Consider the following 16,399-nt stretch of genomic DNA (forward strand, 5'->3'; position numbering starts at 1 on the left):
TCCCTGTTCCTACATTCCCGCGTCGAGGAATCCATGTTGCCTTCCAGTGCACACATGCATTCTCGATTACAGTTGGTGAAGAAGCGCAGCCGTTGTCCACATCTGCATTGGATTACGATCAAAGCTTTGCCCTGGCAGCCGCTCAAGGCTCCAGTCTCTACTTAACCTGCATGTGTTTCTACTCACAGAGACTTGAGGCGAATAAACAGATCTCGGATTCAAACCGAGATCTTCGCATCACTTAGCCAATGTCGCACAATCCGACTGCCCTCTCCGGATTGATCCAAGTGTCAGTGTGACATTTCCTTCTCTTCAGATTCCTCCACTATCTCCAAATCCAACTCTGTACTACAATCTAACTCCATTTCCTGTATCTAAGTATATAAAATGAAAATGTGTATCTCTGTACAATAGACACCCACCTGTCACTCGTGTGTTTCTCTGTCTAGGTTCTAGTGAATGTGATTTCATATCAGCAAAGTCCTGAGTCTTCTTTTATGAATGGTTGTCTGTTCTATCAAAAGGTCCGTCAAATCCACAGGAGGATTTATGATGAAAAGTGTGTGTCCCTGAAGGCAGCGTCCAATCAGAGCCTTAGGTACGACCGATAACAAGAATAATAGCGTTAAAAACCTACAGAAGCCACAGATCTCATTTTTTTACGACAAGGATAGTGTTTGATTTCTTGTGTCCATGATGAGGCGCTAAGGAACGCCCAAAAATTGCATATTGTGTTCAACTCTCTTCAGATGTTAAGACCACTTCCTGTTTGTTGGTAAAACGCAACATTCCAAAAAGGCCACCATGGCCGCACCTTTAGGGTGTGGCTGGAATCTGTGATAGCGTTTGATCTTGAAGGTTTTGGTGTGTTTGTTAACTCTTTAGAAGGTGTTTGCTGAAGTTAAAACAGAAGTTAAAACAAAATTAAAACTGTCTGAGTTCTTGTTTGGTTTGATCGTGGCTTCCTCTGGACCCCTTCAGGTGTGTAGATCAGTTTCCTACCTGGTGGTAGTCCACTTAGTTAAGAGAGGAACCTGTGGGATACTCACTGACACATTAATTTGACTATATATTATAGCTTAGCCCATATATAAAGAAATAACATAATCAACCCCATGCATCTTTTAAAGTTATTGTGTGTTTGTCAGATAAAACAAACTGTTTTTTCTGTGAATGTATGAAAACACATGTTGTCAAATCTTTGCTTCTGTGTGAACAGACCTGTAAATAAATTTAAAAGTGAAAACCAGTTTCCTGTTTTGAGTCTAGTCCACCAGCGAAACGCTCCAGAACTGGATCAGAGATCCTGATGAAGACGACTCTGAGAGGAAGTCTTCTGGGCGCAAACTGGCTTTTTTAGTTTGTTTTTATCTTTAAATAAAATGACAAAATAATATTTTTCTGCCTAGAAAAACACTGATACAGAAATATATTTTTAAAACTGGCTAATGTTTTTCCAGGGGATTTGAATAGTTGATGGTGATCATCCCGGCCAGCAGGAGGCGGTAGTGAGGCGGAAAGACATTAAAGGTCCTATCAACTAATATGGGACAAAGTTCATAAAGGATGAAATCAATGGTGATTGTTGAAAATGACATTTCTTAAACCGCATTTTTATTAGAATAAAACTGGTTGAGCTGTCATCACCCCTCCCTCCACAAACACACACACACACACACCTGTGGAGCGTCACGCCGGAGGAGTACAGGTGTATGAGACAGATGGGTGTGTTAAAATCAGTGACCGTCCTCTCGCCACGCAGTTCTGCGTGGGAGGGGACCGGCAGGTCGGGGGAGCTCTGACCGACTATCGGCGCGTTCTCATCGCGCAGGATGTCAAGTGGATCCGGGCTCCTGCCGCCTCGGAGCCGGTGAGTCGCACCGCGGCAGGCCGACGAGGGAGACTCGGACAGCGGGGGAGACCTGATGACTTTCCCGGTACTTTTCTTCTTCCTTTCGGAGCCCGGATGAGGCCGGACAGACCTTCTCCTCCGCGTCTGCATCTGTGTCGACGACTGGCCGGCTTGTCCCCGGACCCCAGTCCTCTGCCTCCCCGCCGGTTCAGCATCTGGACCCGGACCAGGTTTAAGTCAAGAGGGTAGATCAACAGAAACAGACGCTGCCGCCGTCACAAATGCTGACTGGATGTTTGTGTAAAAATCATTAAATAAAAGAATGATTGTACATTTAAATTGATTTTAAGCGGGTTTGGCTGGTGTTTTTAAGCTGCTGTCTCTGGTTTCATCCTCCGCCTTTGTCCTCATGTTTTCCCCCGGAGTTCCTCCCCCTGCGGCGCTGGGCGGAGTTTCATACCGGACTAGACGCTCCTTTTGTCGGATTCGTTTCGACCTGACTCCCCGGGGTTTAAGGCTGAAAAACACACACTTTGAAAGTCTAGAAATAACCCAAACGACCACAGCGGTGTGCACTAGTAACCCGGGTTTGTGTCCGAACATAACGGTAAGTAGTTAGTTGTGATTTTAAGCAGATTTTTGTGTTTTTATAGTCGTTTGTCCCCGAGTCGCCAGAACATTCATGGCGGCTTCGCAGTGAAGGCTTCTGGGGCAGCAGCAATCATCCAGCCCGCTCTGCACAGAAATCCTCAAATTTAGCCGTTTAGCAGTGAAATCATTTATATCGGACGAATATTTTCACCTTTTTAAAATAATGAACAAACGACAGATGTGTCGACGAATTTTTTTTTACAATTTTTAGCAGTTTTGCTAATTGAAGCGATTATCTCATGCACGTGTCAAACTGAGCCGCTGGTTGGTGTTAAAAACAACATTTAATGCTCATCACATTTTTTTAATTATCTTTAATTATTGCAACCACGGTTTTAACACGTTTAACCAATAACCAAAAAAGGTGATCGTTAGCTTGAGTCTCGAGTAGCCCATTTGCGTGCCAGCGGAAGCTACGTGGTGACTCCTGCCGGAGGACGGACGCCATTACCGGGGCAGCTGGAGCCTGGCGGCCCGCCGCTTTCACTCTTGCGACCGCGAGAAGGTGACATCCGTAAAAACACACACACACACACACACCCCGGCTCCAGACGCCGTTTAGAAATCCAGACACTACAAAACAGTAGATATTTGTCAAAAAAGGACAAGATTAATCTTGTTTTGTTGAGTTGGACACGTAAACCCAAACGAAGTAGGACTTGATTTTAACAAACTGTTGCGTGGACCGAGCAGCTCTCTACCGCCCTCAGCGCTTTATTTTGGGAGAGACATTTGTCGTTTTTTTTTAACATTAAAATAGCTTCAAGATGTATTAGAGTTCAAGCCGAATTAAAGAGTGGCTCTTAAAGACAGATGAATCAGTTTTATGGTAGCCGACAATTAACGTCGACACATGTTTTTTTTTAAATTAGTACTTTTTAAAATGTACTTTGGTGTAGCCCTTCGGTAGACTCCAGTCTGCCCTCTAACTGACCTGTAGCAGCTATGAAAAACCACTTTAAAACCACTGAACAGTGTTTGTAAACACCCTTTATCACTTTACAGAGGTCCCATTTAAATATTGACATTAAAACATCACAGATACAAACTCTTAATCTTCTCTGAAGCTCAACTTGACCTTGTGAACGGGACGCAGCGACGTCCCAACCGGGGACAGATTACCATTGGTGGGTCAGGGGAAGGACAGGCCTGGAAACCAGGAGGCTTTTTTTTTTCTGTGCCAAAATATAAGTTTTATAAAATGTGGAGCAGAAAGATGCAAATATATGAAAAAACATTAAAACGTTTTTTTGAGTTACGCCCCGGAAACCCTCAATGCAAGGCGTTCCAACGCAGTCGACACCAATGTCAATGTTTTACGACTCTGCTTCAGTACATGCTGTGTTGTGGTTGTTTTTTATTAAAAGTTTCGTGAAAAATGTATGGATTAGAATTCCATATAAGCTCCGGAAATGAGACGTGACAGTCGGACACCCCCCACCCCCAGCCTCACTAGATAATAAACATCAGAGATTCTCCAACCCGACAAGGCCACATGTCAGAGCTGGGGGTCTGGCGAGGAGCCAGAATGTGGTGTTTGAGCTTAAAGTTTACTTACTTAACGTATGGATCGCAAATGTTGGCTTCTTATTAACGTGTGTGTGTGTGTCTCCAGAGGAGGGAGGGGGTGGCGTCTTCTTCGTCAGCTGCTGCAGGATGAACGGCAGCAGCAGCGTCTCCAGAGGTCAGGCCGCCAGGGTCAAGAGCGAGCCAGGTAACCGCCATGAATCTGTGTGTCACGTTGGGTTGAACCGCTACAGAGCAAACACACCCTTCACGTCTATCTGTGTGTGTGTGTGTGTTTGACAGATGACTGGAGCAAAGAGGACTGCCTGACTCTGTTGGAGCGGATTCGCAGTCTGCTGCCAGACGGAGACGGCATGAAGTACAAAACCACCGAGTCGCACTTCGACTGGGAGAAAGTTTGTTTCGGCAGCTTCACCGGAGACATGTGTCGCCAGAAGTGGCAGAAAGTCTCCACCGAGGTATGAGTCACCATCGTGGGTGGGGGGGCGGTGACTGGTTTACGTCTACGGGTTTACTTAGGTCTACGTTTTCTTTGCTTCAGGTTCGTAAGTACAGAACGATGTCGGAGCTCATCATCGACGCCATGGAGCTGGTGAAGAATCCCTACAAGGGCAAGAAACTGAAGGTGAGAACACCCAGAATCTGTTGACCCTGAGCTGTCCTTGAGTGTGACCTTTGACCCCAACTCCTCTGCCTCTCCTTCTCCAGACCCACCCGGATTTCCCCAAGAAACCTTTGACTCCGTATTTCCGATTCTTCATGGAAAAACGTGCCAAATACGCCAAAATCCACCCGGAGATGAGCAACCTGGACCTGACCAAGATCCTGTCCAAGAAGTACAAGGAGCTACCGGAGAAGAAAAAGGTTTGGCTCGCACACACGCCGCCTGCTGATTGGCCGTACGCACGTCAGCTGACGGCCGACCGGCGTCAAGCCGTAGAGCAAGAGATTTTAACGTTTGATTCAGAGAAATTGAAACAAGATTTAGGAGAAACCGTTTGTGATCGTCTGTTTCTTTAAATGCAGAGTTTTAAATATTAAATATATTTAATTTATGCAGCAAAAATACATCACAGAGTTTCAACGAGAGAAGGAGGAGTTTGAGAAGAACATGGCGAGATTCAAGTAAGTCCGACGAGCTTCAGCTTCATACCTGCTCCTGACTTTCAACGCAGTTTAAATTGAGCATGCTTGTGCGTGCTGTTAGCATATAGCAGCTGGTGTTAGCGGCTAGCGTTAGCGCTTAGCTAGAGCGGCTAGCGTTCAGCATGGCTTACGTCAAAGCTGACCTGCAGGGAGGATCATCCTGAGCTGATCGAGGAGAGGAAGAAGTCCGACCTGCCGGAGAAACCCAAGACACCCCAGCAGCTATGGTACAACCACGAGAAGAAGGCCTACATGAAGCTCCACCCGGAGGTACGACACACACACACACACACACACACACAAACTCACACACTCATGCTGACTCACCTGTTGTTTCCAGGTGAGTCAGAAGGAGCTGAAGGAGGCCTTGAGGAGGCAGTGGTCCCAGCTGTCCGACAAGAGGAGACTGAAGTGGATCAGCAAAGCCCTGGAGCTCCAGAAGGACTACGAGGTACCGGAACATCAGGAAGGTGGGGGTCCAGGATGTAGACGACGATCAGCAAGACTCAGTGTGTGTGTGTGTGTGTGTGTGTGTGTAGGGCAACATGAGAGCGTACCATGAGGCTCACCCAGACGTGAACTCCGACGATCACGTCCGGTCGGTCCTCACCAAAGCCGAGAGACAACTGAAGGACAAGTTCGACGGACGGCCGACTAAACCACCGCCGTGAGTTTTAAAACACACACACACACACACACAGACACGATAACACACACCCACATGGTTACACGGCTAACGTGTTTCTTTGTTTCGTCCAGCAACGGCTACTCGCTGTACTGCGCGGAGCTGATGGTGAACATGAAGGACGTCCCCAGCACGGAGCGGATGGTGCTCTGCAGCAAGCAGTGGAAGATGATGACGCAGAAGGAGAAGGACATGTTTCAGAAGCGCTGCGAGCAGGTCGGTGATGTCATCAACCGGAGACGCCCCTGTTCCGCCCATCAAATCTGCTCCTTGTCGTCATCCTGTGTCTTTTTTTTTGTTCCGACAGAGAAAGAAGCAGTATGACGTCGACCTGCAGAGGTTTCTTGAGGTGCGTCCAATCACACACACACACACACACACACACACACACACACACACACACACACACACACAAACACACATTGACTGTACTTGATAGTATTATATTATTTCCCAGAGTCTGCCAGAGGAAGAACGAGACCGGGTCATGTCTGAGGAAAAACTGGGAGGGGCCAAACTGGGAGGGGGCGTGGCCGCAAGCCCACACAGAGCCAGATCTCCAACTGTGAAGGTGTGACAGTTTTGTTAGGATTTTCGCTTCTAGCTATGTCTGTGATTTTTGGTTAAAAATATCCAAAACTAATTGTTTTTTTAATTTCAGGAACCAAGTCGGGAGGCGGAGCCAGAGCCGTGGGTGCCTAGCAACCTGCCAAAGGAGCGACGGGAGGGAAAGAAGACGGCAAAACTCCCAGAGACGCCCAAAACGGCCGAGGAGATGTGGCAGCACAGCGTGATCGGAGACTACCTGGCAAAATACAGAGTGAGCTGCGTTCACACGTGCCGGTCTGTTTGATCCAGTATTATTCCCGCCCCGCTAACACGCTGTCGGTCATGTGACCTGCTCTGCAGAGCGATCGCAGGAAGGCCCAGGCGGGAATGGAGGCGGCCTGGAAGTCGATGGAGAAGAAAGAAAAGATCCCGTGGATCAAGAAGGCGGCAGAAGACCAGAAGCGTTACGAGGTTCAGTACCAGTCTGTGGTCAGTGAACCACGCCCTCTTTCCCGACTCCACCCATCACCCACTTAGGCCACACCCAGAAACTGTTCATTCATTCATTTATTCATTCATTCATTCATTCGATTCCATATAAGAATACACTGTTTGTGACACGAGTGTAAATTTGACAGGTCTTGTTTGCCTTCTGTGTTGTATTGACGCTGACTGTCCTGTAGAGGGAGCTGTTGGAGATGAGGACTCCAGCAGCGGGTCAGAGTCAGAGGAAACCCAAGTTTGACGGAGAACCAAAGAAACCGCCAGTGTGAGTTGGATGAATCGAGAGAAGCATCCGTCAAACGCTTCGGTTCGGACTCTAAACGCCGACTGTTCCGTCCAATAGGAGCGGGTATCAGATGTTCTCCCAGGAGCTGCTGACCAATGGCGAGCTGAATCACTTCAGCCTGAAGGAGCGGATGGTGGAGATCGGGAAGAGGTGGCACAAACTGAGCCAGAACCAGAAAGAGAAGTACAAGAAGCTGGTGGAGGAGCAGCAGGTGGAGTACAAGGCGGAGCTGGAGGCCTGGGTCAAGGTGAGCAGAATCCGACGGGGAAAAAGTTCAGCAAAGTCGTTTTACAGGAAAGAGTTAAGCGGTGATGTCTTGGGAAAAAAGTTTGTTTTTATTTCACGGAAGCTAGATTATTGAACTGTATTTAAATACATTTTCTGCACTTTAAGGCGCACCGAAAAGCCTTTAGTTTTATCAAAAACCGACAGTGCGCCTTATAGTCCAGTGCGCCTTATATGTGGGGGAAAAAAACGTTTTATATGAAAAAATATAAGGTGTATTTTCCGAGGATATGTGGCAGGACTTTTTTGTGTATTTATCGTGGAAAAAATGACCAAAGTGGAGTTTGAAAAAAATTTTTTTTTTTTAAAAAGGGAAATGTTAAACTTAATGTTCCAGCGTTCTTATTCTTCTTCCGTCTCCAGTCTTTGTCTCCTCAGGATCGAGCCGTCTACAAGGAGTTCTCCTCGCAGGTGAGTTCACGAGAAAATTGTTCCGGTTTTTTTTTTCTATTTTATTTTTTCTCTTTACTCAAATATTTTCCATCGATCAATGTTTTTCTAAAATAAAAAAAAAGTCATTAGCGTGATTAAACCACCACTAACCTGATATAGGACGTTTAGCTAGCTTAACATTGTGTAGAATTAAGCTAAGAGGCTACTTGCTAACGTTTTTTGTTTTTTCAACATCTTCCATAAGAAACGCCGCAGCACTACTAAAGTTCGCAGCAGTCCTGGAGCTAAAGTTCGCGTGACGGCGAAGGGAAAGGCGGCGAGTTCACGAGCCACGACGCAGACGGTCGGCGTGGCGAAGAGGGCCATGGCGTACCGAGCAAAAGTAAGAAGTCCACAACGACTGATCGTAAACGAAATGTTAAAAAACCCTGGGTGCCGTCTGTCAGGCTTCTGTTGAAACATTCCGTCCCTTTCTCTGTCCAGCAGCAGGATATGTCCGACTCCGATGAGGAGGAAGAGAAAAGCGACTCGTCCGACTCCGACGAAGACGACGAGACGTCAGCATCGTCGGACAGCGATGATGACGACGAGGTGAAAAAAAATATTTTTTGGTCAAATGAAAATTAAAATAATTTCTCAAAACTACCGTTTCTCAAAAATGACAGTTGGATTCAACTTTTTAAAGTCACTTCCGGTTTTTTGTCCATTTCTTAGAACGATGATGATGAGGACGAAGATCAAAGCTCCTCTGAGGAATCCAGTGACTCAGATTCGGACTAGCTCCGCCCCCCCTCCAACCTCACTGGAGAGGACAGGCTGTGCAGGCCACGCCTCCTCATGTAATAATCAACCCGGCAGGCCAAATTGGAAGCGGCGATGTCATAGTTCAGTTGCGATGGCTCCTCCCTCCTCTGCGTAAAGGGGCGGAGTCTAAAAGGGTTTTGTTACTTGTGTGTTTGTTTTTTATGGAGTGTTCGATGGTTTTTATCTGACGGACTTTTAGACGGGCAGACAGGTCAACCGTGTTCGGGTTTTCTTTTTTTTTCTTTCCAGCGATGGTGGGCGGGGTTTGTACAGAGTCCGACGGGCCGGAGGAGACCCCTTTGTTGTTTTCCGCGAGGGGAGGGGGGGCAACATTCAGCCTCCAATGGGCCGCCTGCCGGAGAAATTTAACAAATAAATGCACTTTTTCTCATTTTCTGGTGTTACTTCATTGTATTTGTAATTAAATGTCCTGATTCGTCACACAATGTTAAAAATAAGACATTATAGAATTAATTTACCTCTTATTTCACCTGTTTTCATATTTAAATACTTATAAAAGAAACTCCAGACAAGTTGAGTTCGGTTTCAGGTTTTATAGACATTTGAATTAATATATTTATATTATATAAACAGGCTTCTAACCATCGCCGTGGCAACAGTCCCTCCTCCTTTTGCTCCCCCCACACAAGACAGCATCCGAACTACAGTACCCATCAGCCCCTGCGCCTCACCAAAGCACAAGTCCGTTGTCTGGCTTTATGAAACCCAAACATGCATCGTCAGAATTATGAAAAGCCCCCCCCCCCCCTGCTCTGGTGGGGCATCTGAGGACAAACATTTTGAAATTAAACTTTACGATCCACCTTTACACACTGATCCGGACATCCTGTCACCTGATTGGTCGAGCTCCTTTAAATAAATACACAATCTGACGGGAGTTGAGCTACGCCTGAAGGCGTACAGCTACGACACCCCCACCCCCACCCCCACCGTCATTCATCTGTTGGGGTCTCATTAAAACCGGTCACTCATTTATAAAATGATAATCAATTAAACTACGGATGATAATGACGAGGCATGATTGGCTGAATAATAATTATGGACACAAGCAGCTGATTGGTGACATAAAATCTACCTCAACCAGATGTTTAACCACACCTTGTTGCTCCGCCCCCCTTGCCCCCAACCCCAGAATACAAAATAACACACACACACACACACGCAGGCGTACGCACACACACACACACATACTACACACGCACGGGGCGTCATAGCGGGACGTCCAGCAGCTTTTTGTGCAGGTACTGCTTCACCTCCTCGATGCCGTTCAGCTTCTCCAGGTCGTGGTACGGCAGCTGGAACGGCAGGAAACGCAACGTTAGCTTAGCTTACACACACACACACACACACACACACACACACACACACACACACACACACACACACACACACACACACACACACACACACACACACACTCAATGTGTAACCAGGACAGGCTGTGTGTTAAACAGTTCAGCCCAGACCCAGTCCTAAAGAGCCGACGGGGGTAGAAGCTCACCTGCAGGATGATGTATCCCAGAAGCCTCAGGTGTCGGTCCCTCATGGCGCGCGACCCCACCAGGACCTCGCAGTTGTGGCAGTAATGCCACTTATCGTTGACGGACATGATGACCCTACGGAGACAAGACGGGGGTTTAACCACCCGGGGGGGGGGGTTTCGGTTGCTCCACGACGGCGTGAGACTCACCTCCTGATCTGCCTCTGGTCCGTTGGGGCGCCCTCTGCTTCGGGCCTGCTGGGGGGGTGGAGCTGTGGCGGCGACGGGGCTTCTCTGTCGGCCCCGGAGCCTTCGGCGTACTCCACGCCCGGGTAGAACCCACGGTCTGCCCCCCCCCGGCCTCCCGTCTGACCCTCGTCTTCTAGGATTTTTCCGATGGAGAACTGGAAAAGCGAGTCCGGGGCTGCGGCCCCTGCGGGTCCCTTGGCCCCCCCTTGAGCCAGGCTGTCGGAGGGGGGGCTGCTGAGTGTGGAGCTGTCCTGGCTCTCCAGAGAGTGCTCCTTCGCCAAACTGGAGTAGTACTCAGCTGTTTGGATGTAGTATGGTCTGTAGTCCAAGGGGGCACCTTTAGTCCCGGGGGGCCTCAGGGCCGCTCCAGTGGCCTCTGACGTGTTGAGAATGTGGTGGGGCAAGAAGGAGTGTGGCTCCATGGGCCCCCTGATGGCCTCATCCACCTGACACGGCTGCTCTGTGGCCTCCTCCAGCGCGACAAAGGGAGAGAAATTCTGGAACTCCGAAGTCACCGCGGCAACCGCATCGTCGTCCGGTTTGGACGCCATGGCAACGCAGGACGGAGGAAGGATGCTGAAAGCCAGGCCGGCGCCGTTCCTGATGGGTAGAACCCGACCGGTGCCGTCCATCCACAACACGAAGTCTGGAGCGGAACAGAGGAAAGCGTGGAACGGATATTCTGGGGGGGGGGGGGGGGGCTCCAATGTGAGTGTGGAGAACTGTGGTACCTGTGAAGTATCCTGGGGGGAGAATCTCATCCTGTTTGTAGTTCTGTTCTCCAACCAGCTGCCTCAGCGCTTCACCCACCAGACCTTTGTAACTGAGAGGGAACAGAACCTATCAGAACCGCAGACATCCTGCTTTCGCAGTGGGGGTTGGTGGCGGTTGGGGGGGGTGTCGGTGAGGCACCTGTACTTGCGGTTGACTTCATCTGCAGTCAGGATGTGGTCAAACATCACCACCTTGTGGGTGTCCAGCAGTCTGGGTCCGGTATAATCCCGACACTCCAGCTCCACGGCGACGTCCAGCAGAGAGAGGTACCGGCGCACGATGACGCCGTAGGGACTACCTGTCGGGATTAAAACACCGGATTGTTAATCGTGTCGTGTGAAAACTTACCTTCTAACATCTGGTCGGACTCGAGTCCAACTCAAACTTCATTTGTCCCCAAGGGGCAATTAAAAAAAGCACGTAAATCAAGATTGGAGCACAAAAAAAGAGCAAAAACCAGAAAAACTAAATTCCGCGATACATCGACAAATTATTTATTATATTCATTACGGTAATTTCAACGTTTACCAACCCTCCCCATACTGATATTAAACCACTTTCTATCAGTATTACCTTTTGTATTAACGAAAAGTGTTTCTTTGATAACACACGGATGATGTCAGCCAACAGAATGTGCGTACGGTATCACGTGACTACCTACTAAAAAAATCTGCGATGTGGTAAAGCGTGAACAAGCGAGGGATTACCGTAAATAACATAAAAGCTACGGCTTACTGATGACGTTGCTGATGAACGCGGAGGAGAAGACGCGGGGCAGCACCTGCCCCGGGAAGTGTCCCAGCTGGAACAGGGACATGACGATGTTGACGGTGGCGAGCGGCGAGCTGAGCGCCTTCAGCTCCAACACCTCCTCCAACCGGGAGAAGAACTGCTGCTCGTTGGACGGCCGGTAGTTCATCCTGCTGAACGGGAAGATCAGCTTCTGGATCACCTGAGGATGAAAACACCCCATGAGTTTCTGAACGCCAGCAGGACGGGAAACCAGCCGTCCGGCCCTCACCTTACTGTCCAGGTGCTCCAACTTCTTCACCAGGAAGTCTGCGATAGTGTCGAGCAGCTGGACCTCTCTCAGCCGATGTCGGGCGATGTATTTGGCGATCAGAGACATGGTGTACGGCGTGATGCTGTCCACCTTCTTTGGCAACTCCTCTACGTTGAGAGCGAGAGGTCACACGTTCGATATCCTGAAGCGTCCGGTTGGGTTTAACCGACCGACCGACACAGGACTTTACCTGCCAGGCTGCTGATGAACCTCTCCTGTCTGTTCTGGTAGAAGAGCTGCGAGCTGAAGATCAACTCCAAACTCTTGTTGCTCGCCTCGCGAGCGCACGCCGCCAGCATCTCGTCCAACAGCACCATCTCCTGGTCGCGGAAACCTTTGACACTCGCCAGGGTGTGTTTGACCAGACGCAGGATCTTCCTGAAAGGCGCAACGAAAGATGGAGACGGGCGTCTTTCCTACCGAGAACGTCTCATGGTGGGTAACACTTCCTCACCTGCTGGCCAGTAGTTGCTCGGGGTTCGGGATTGGGTTGTTGTTGCTGTTGGTGCCTCCGGAGGCGGATTCCTGCATCTGCAGCGAGCGACACTTGAGTCTGTAGTACGACAGCAGCAGGAAGAGCGTCTGCGGGTGGCGCTCTTTCTCCAGGTTCTTCTCCAGGCCGGCCAGGCAGGCCTCGGTCAGCGGGTGCTGACTGCTGGGGTGGAGCTTCATGCTGGAGCTGAACACCATGGAGACGTCTTTCTGGTTGAACTGGTTCAATCTGGACTGGGATTCCGCTTCCAACACCTGGACCACCTTGGAGTCACTGGGAAGACCTGAAGAGACATTTCAGACCTGAGCCTCCAGACCACATGTGTCAAACTCAAGGCCCCGGGGGGCCAAATGTGGCCCGCCACATCATTCTATGTGGCCCACGAGAGTGTCTGGAAATAAATGAGGTCAAAAGTGTGCTTTTATTAAAACTACATTTCCCACAATGCAGTAATTCAGCCCATTTTAACTTGGACAAAAACGTTTTGAGCAAATTTAATGTTCTAACTTGTGTTTGATGTTATTTTTCTTTATTCACTTAGTTTGATCATTGATTGATCAGACAAATTAAAAGGATTTATGTTATAACGGAGAAACAAATATTTTTTCTGTGTAACTGTAATGTTTGTAAGTTGAATAAGTAATGACCCCCCCTGATCTCCAGCTTTCTGATCACGACGGACTCACCGAGAGCCGCCACGGCGTACAGGCAGTTGACGATGCTGAAGTTGTCGAATTTGGCGCAGTCCTTGACGATGGCGTTGCAAAGCGTCTTGAAGTCCTGGTTCTCCAGGATCTCACATCTGTCGACGCCCTCGGCTCCTCCTCCTCCTCCTCCTGCCGCGGGCTCCGGGTTGGCGTCGTCGCCCCCGCGTCGCGGCATGGCCTGCAGCAGTTGTCCGATCTTCTGCAGTGCCACGGGGTAGTGGTTGTGGGAGATCTTGGAGGGGTTCTGGGTGACCCAGCGCAGCACCTCGTGGGGGCTCCACGAGCGCTCGATCAGACGCTTCATGGTGAAGAACGTGTCGTAGCTCATCTTCTCGTGGATGAAGTTCCACGTCTTCTTCTTGCTGCTGGAGGCGGCGGCGGCCGCCACGGCTGGACCCCCGCCGCCGTAGGTGTTAAAGTGGCCGTGGTGCTGGTAGTGTAGCGGTATGGGTGGGGGCGGGGGCATGTGGGCTGGCTGTGGGTGGGGATGAGGGTGGTAGTGGTGGTGGTGATGGTGATGGAAATGCGCCTCTCGATGCGCATCCGGGCGGCCCTGGTAGAGCGTGTAAGGGGGCAGAGGCTGGGCGGGGTGTGGGTGGTGGGGAAGGTGAGGGTGAGGAGGGTGGGGCGCCTCAAGCATGGCCAGCCCTGCTCTTCGCCCCTGTTTGACACCTCCTCCTCCTCCTCCAACCACTCCCCCACCTCCTCTTCCTGCCCCCACGGTGCTGTAGAGCCGGTTGGCGTACATGGCAGCAGACTGAGCAGCGGGGTGGAGGGGGCCGGGAGCTCGGCTCAGGAGGTGCCACCCAGTGGACAAACACAGCATAGTCCAACAGCAAGGCCACCTGGAGGGAAGAGCGTGGCACTCTAAGAGAAGAAGAAGAAGAAGAAGAAGAAGTCTCAGAAATAGTTCAACAACAAACACTGAGCGCAAAAATGTGGGCACAATTAACATAACGTTGTCTAAAGCACACGGAGAGAGAGGATAGACCCCCCCAGAGATCTCCTACACGTACAATTAGAGACAATTTTATTGATCGCTCTGTCATATATTAGTGTTATGGGTATTAAGGTTACACACACACACATATATATATATATATACACACACACACACACACATGCCTATGCCCCCTTATGTGTGTGTGTGTTTATTTCAGGTACCTGTACAGACATACGCATGTCAAACATACGTGGACGCCGTGAACGGTAAATAATTTCCCCTCAGCAGGATTAATAAAGTTTATTCCTTCTTCATTTCTGGGTCTCATTGATGGATTTAGGTTCAAACAAACAAAAAAAACAAAAAAAACAAACAACAACAACAACTTTGGGATTCTTTTACAGTAAGCCTGATATTCAAGGTATGATATTAATTTTGAAACCGTATTAGATAATAAAATAGTATTAAATGTTATTTTGGGGGGAACAAACCATTTTAATGTCTGTGGATTGAATACAGTTGAGACAGGATGTTTAAAAAGGATTTTTGTCCTTCTGCACACGCTGCTTTTTAAATAAAGTTAACTTTGACTTTAAGTTGCTTAAACACAATACAGATCCATAAAAAACAAAAACATCCAATACAACATGATCCCATCTCCAATCGGCTTATCAATTCATCCTGAAGGACACACACACACACACACACACACACACACACACACACACACACACACACACACACACACAGGTTCACCTGTTCGTCCTCACCTGTCTGCTGCCCCTCAGCCGAGGCCCCGCTGGCTAACGTTAGCACCCAGCTAGCCCGGTTAGCCGCTTGACCCCCGCGTCCCCGCTACCAGACACGTCATTTAACAAAACGATGGCGTCACAAATCGTGACGAGTCACCGTCGCGGTTCTTCCACGGCTGTCAGTCCTGCTAACCAGCCGACTGACGCACGGAGAGCCGTGATGCTAACGCTGCTGACCCAACTCGGTTATAAAGTGAAGCTAACTCCGGCTACATGCTACGCGGCTAACAGAGGCTAACCGAGCTAAGCGAGCCAAACTCGGGTGAAACATGCTAGCTGTGGCGCCGACAGCTGATCTGTTAGCCTGTTAGCATCAGGCTAACCCGCAGCGGTGATATTCCTGCTAACAGCAGCGTAGTTAACCCGGTTATTAACCGGCTAGCCGGAGGCTAACAGCGACACAGCATTTACCTTAAACCTCAGTGACGACGGCCGCTTCTACCGAAATGCATAAGGCCGGCCAAGGTGCGAGTTCCACGGCGAAACAGCCAGCGGTCAGCCGCCCGGTACATACCTCCACACAAGCCGCACACGCCATCGTTTTACCCGGCATGCAACTGCAGGAGACATGGGTTCAGCAGCGACACCTGTCGGCCGCTGTGTTAACTACACTCTCTAAAAGTGATGGTTTTATTAGGTGTTTATTAAAATTTAAGCTGTTTAAAAGTTGCAAATAAACAATGAAACGTGTTTTATGGTTATAAATTTATTTATTGTTTGTGTTTTGTGTCGCTCACATGAACACCTGTTTTAATCTCGGATTGTCTGGTGTTAGTTTTACAGCTCTATGTGGAATAATAAATATGATTGATTGGAGGATAAAACAGGGTAAAGTTAGTCAAATATGACAGCAGCAATGAATGAATAGAAAATCATTTTAATATACTTCTATCAAAAAGAGGCATGTTCATAAATAACTTTTTTGGTTTTCAAAATAAGAAAACAACACAACTGCCTACTTTTGGTGCATAGTTGACAACATGTAATTTAATTATATTCTGTGTCCTTCCTTATAAACACCCTCTGGTGAAATGAAGAATCAAACACTGTCCCCCTTTCATCCTGTTCTCTTCTTCTTCTTTTATTTTCTGGTCGAATTTGTCAAGCATCGATTCTTTTAATTAGAGTTCGGATACAGTCGAAATTCTTTGGGCCGTTGCAGTACTTCCTTACCG

The 16,399-nt window shown here is 48.7% G+C and overlaps 2 protein-coding genes across 5 annotated transcripts; one reads left to right on the forward strand and one right to left on the reverse strand.

The window, feature by feature from the left end:
* The first annotated feature begins 2,293 nt into the window (after positions 1-2,293).
* On the forward strand, positions 2,294-9,075 carry ubtfl (upstream binding transcription factor, like). 3 transcript variants are annotated; one of them, XM_068340346.1, is made up of 20 exons: positions 2,294-2,459; positions 4,119-4,217; positions 4,313-4,488; positions 4,572-4,655; positions 4,739-4,894; positions 5,091-5,155; positions 5,326-5,446; positions 5,517-5,627; positions 5,716-5,843; positions 5,936-6,077; positions 6,169-6,210; positions 6,319-6,432; positions 6,523-6,681; positions 6,771-6,881; positions 7,094-7,179; positions 7,258-7,447; positions 7,849-7,896; positions 8,123-8,260; positions 8,362-8,469; positions 8,593-9,075. In XM_068340346.1, the coding sequence occupies exons 2-20, from the start codon at positions 4,160-4,162 to the stop codon at positions 8,656-8,658; spliced, it is 2,103 nt and encodes a 700-aa protein (XP_068196447.1). In that variant the 5' UTR covers positions 2,294-2,459; positions 4,119-4,159; the 3' UTR covers positions 8,659-9,075. The 3 variants fall into 3 exon arrangements, with proteins under 3 accessions (XP_068196447.1, XP_068196446.1, XP_068196448.1); XM_068340345.1 differs by having other exon boundaries at positions 2,295-2,459; positions 6,771-6,899; XM_068340347.1 differs by lacking the exon at positions 2,294-2,459 and adding an exon at positions 2,988-3,008 and having other exon boundaries at positions 6,771-6,899; positions 8,365-8,469.
* A 102-nt stretch (positions 9,076-9,177) lies between these two features.
* Positions 9,178-15,829, reverse strand: fastk (Fas-activated serine/threonine kinase). 2 transcript variants are annotated; one of them, XM_068340344.1, is made up of 11 exons: positions 15,739-15,775; positions 13,449-14,336; positions 12,724-13,045; positions 12,460-12,647; positions 12,228-12,376; positions 11,942-12,158; positions 11,345-11,504; positions 11,164-11,255; positions 10,394-11,078; positions 10,205-10,319; positions 9,178-9,998 (listed from the first exon to the last, which is right to left on the reverse strand). In XM_068340344.1, the coding sequence occupies exons 2-11, from the start codon at positions 14,293-14,295 to the stop codon at positions 9,912-9,914; spliced, it is 2,862 nt and encodes a 953-aa protein (XP_068196445.1). In that variant the 5' UTR covers positions 14,296-14,336; positions 15,739-15,775; the 3' UTR covers positions 9,178-9,911. The 2 variants fall into 2 exon arrangements, with proteins under 2 accessions (XP_068196445.1, XP_068196444.1); XM_068340343.1 differs by having other exon boundaries at positions 9,179-9,998; positions 15,636-15,829.
* Between the last annotated feature and the right edge of the window lie 570 nt (positions 15,830-16,399).

The sequence above is a fragment of the Antennarius striatus genome, chromosome 18, assembly GCF_040054535.1.
Source record: "Antennarius striatus isolate MH-2024 chromosome 18, ASM4005453v1, whole genome shotgun sequence".
NCBI lineage: Eukaryota > Metazoa > Chordata > Actinopteri > Lophiiformes > Antennariidae > Antennarius > Antennarius striatus.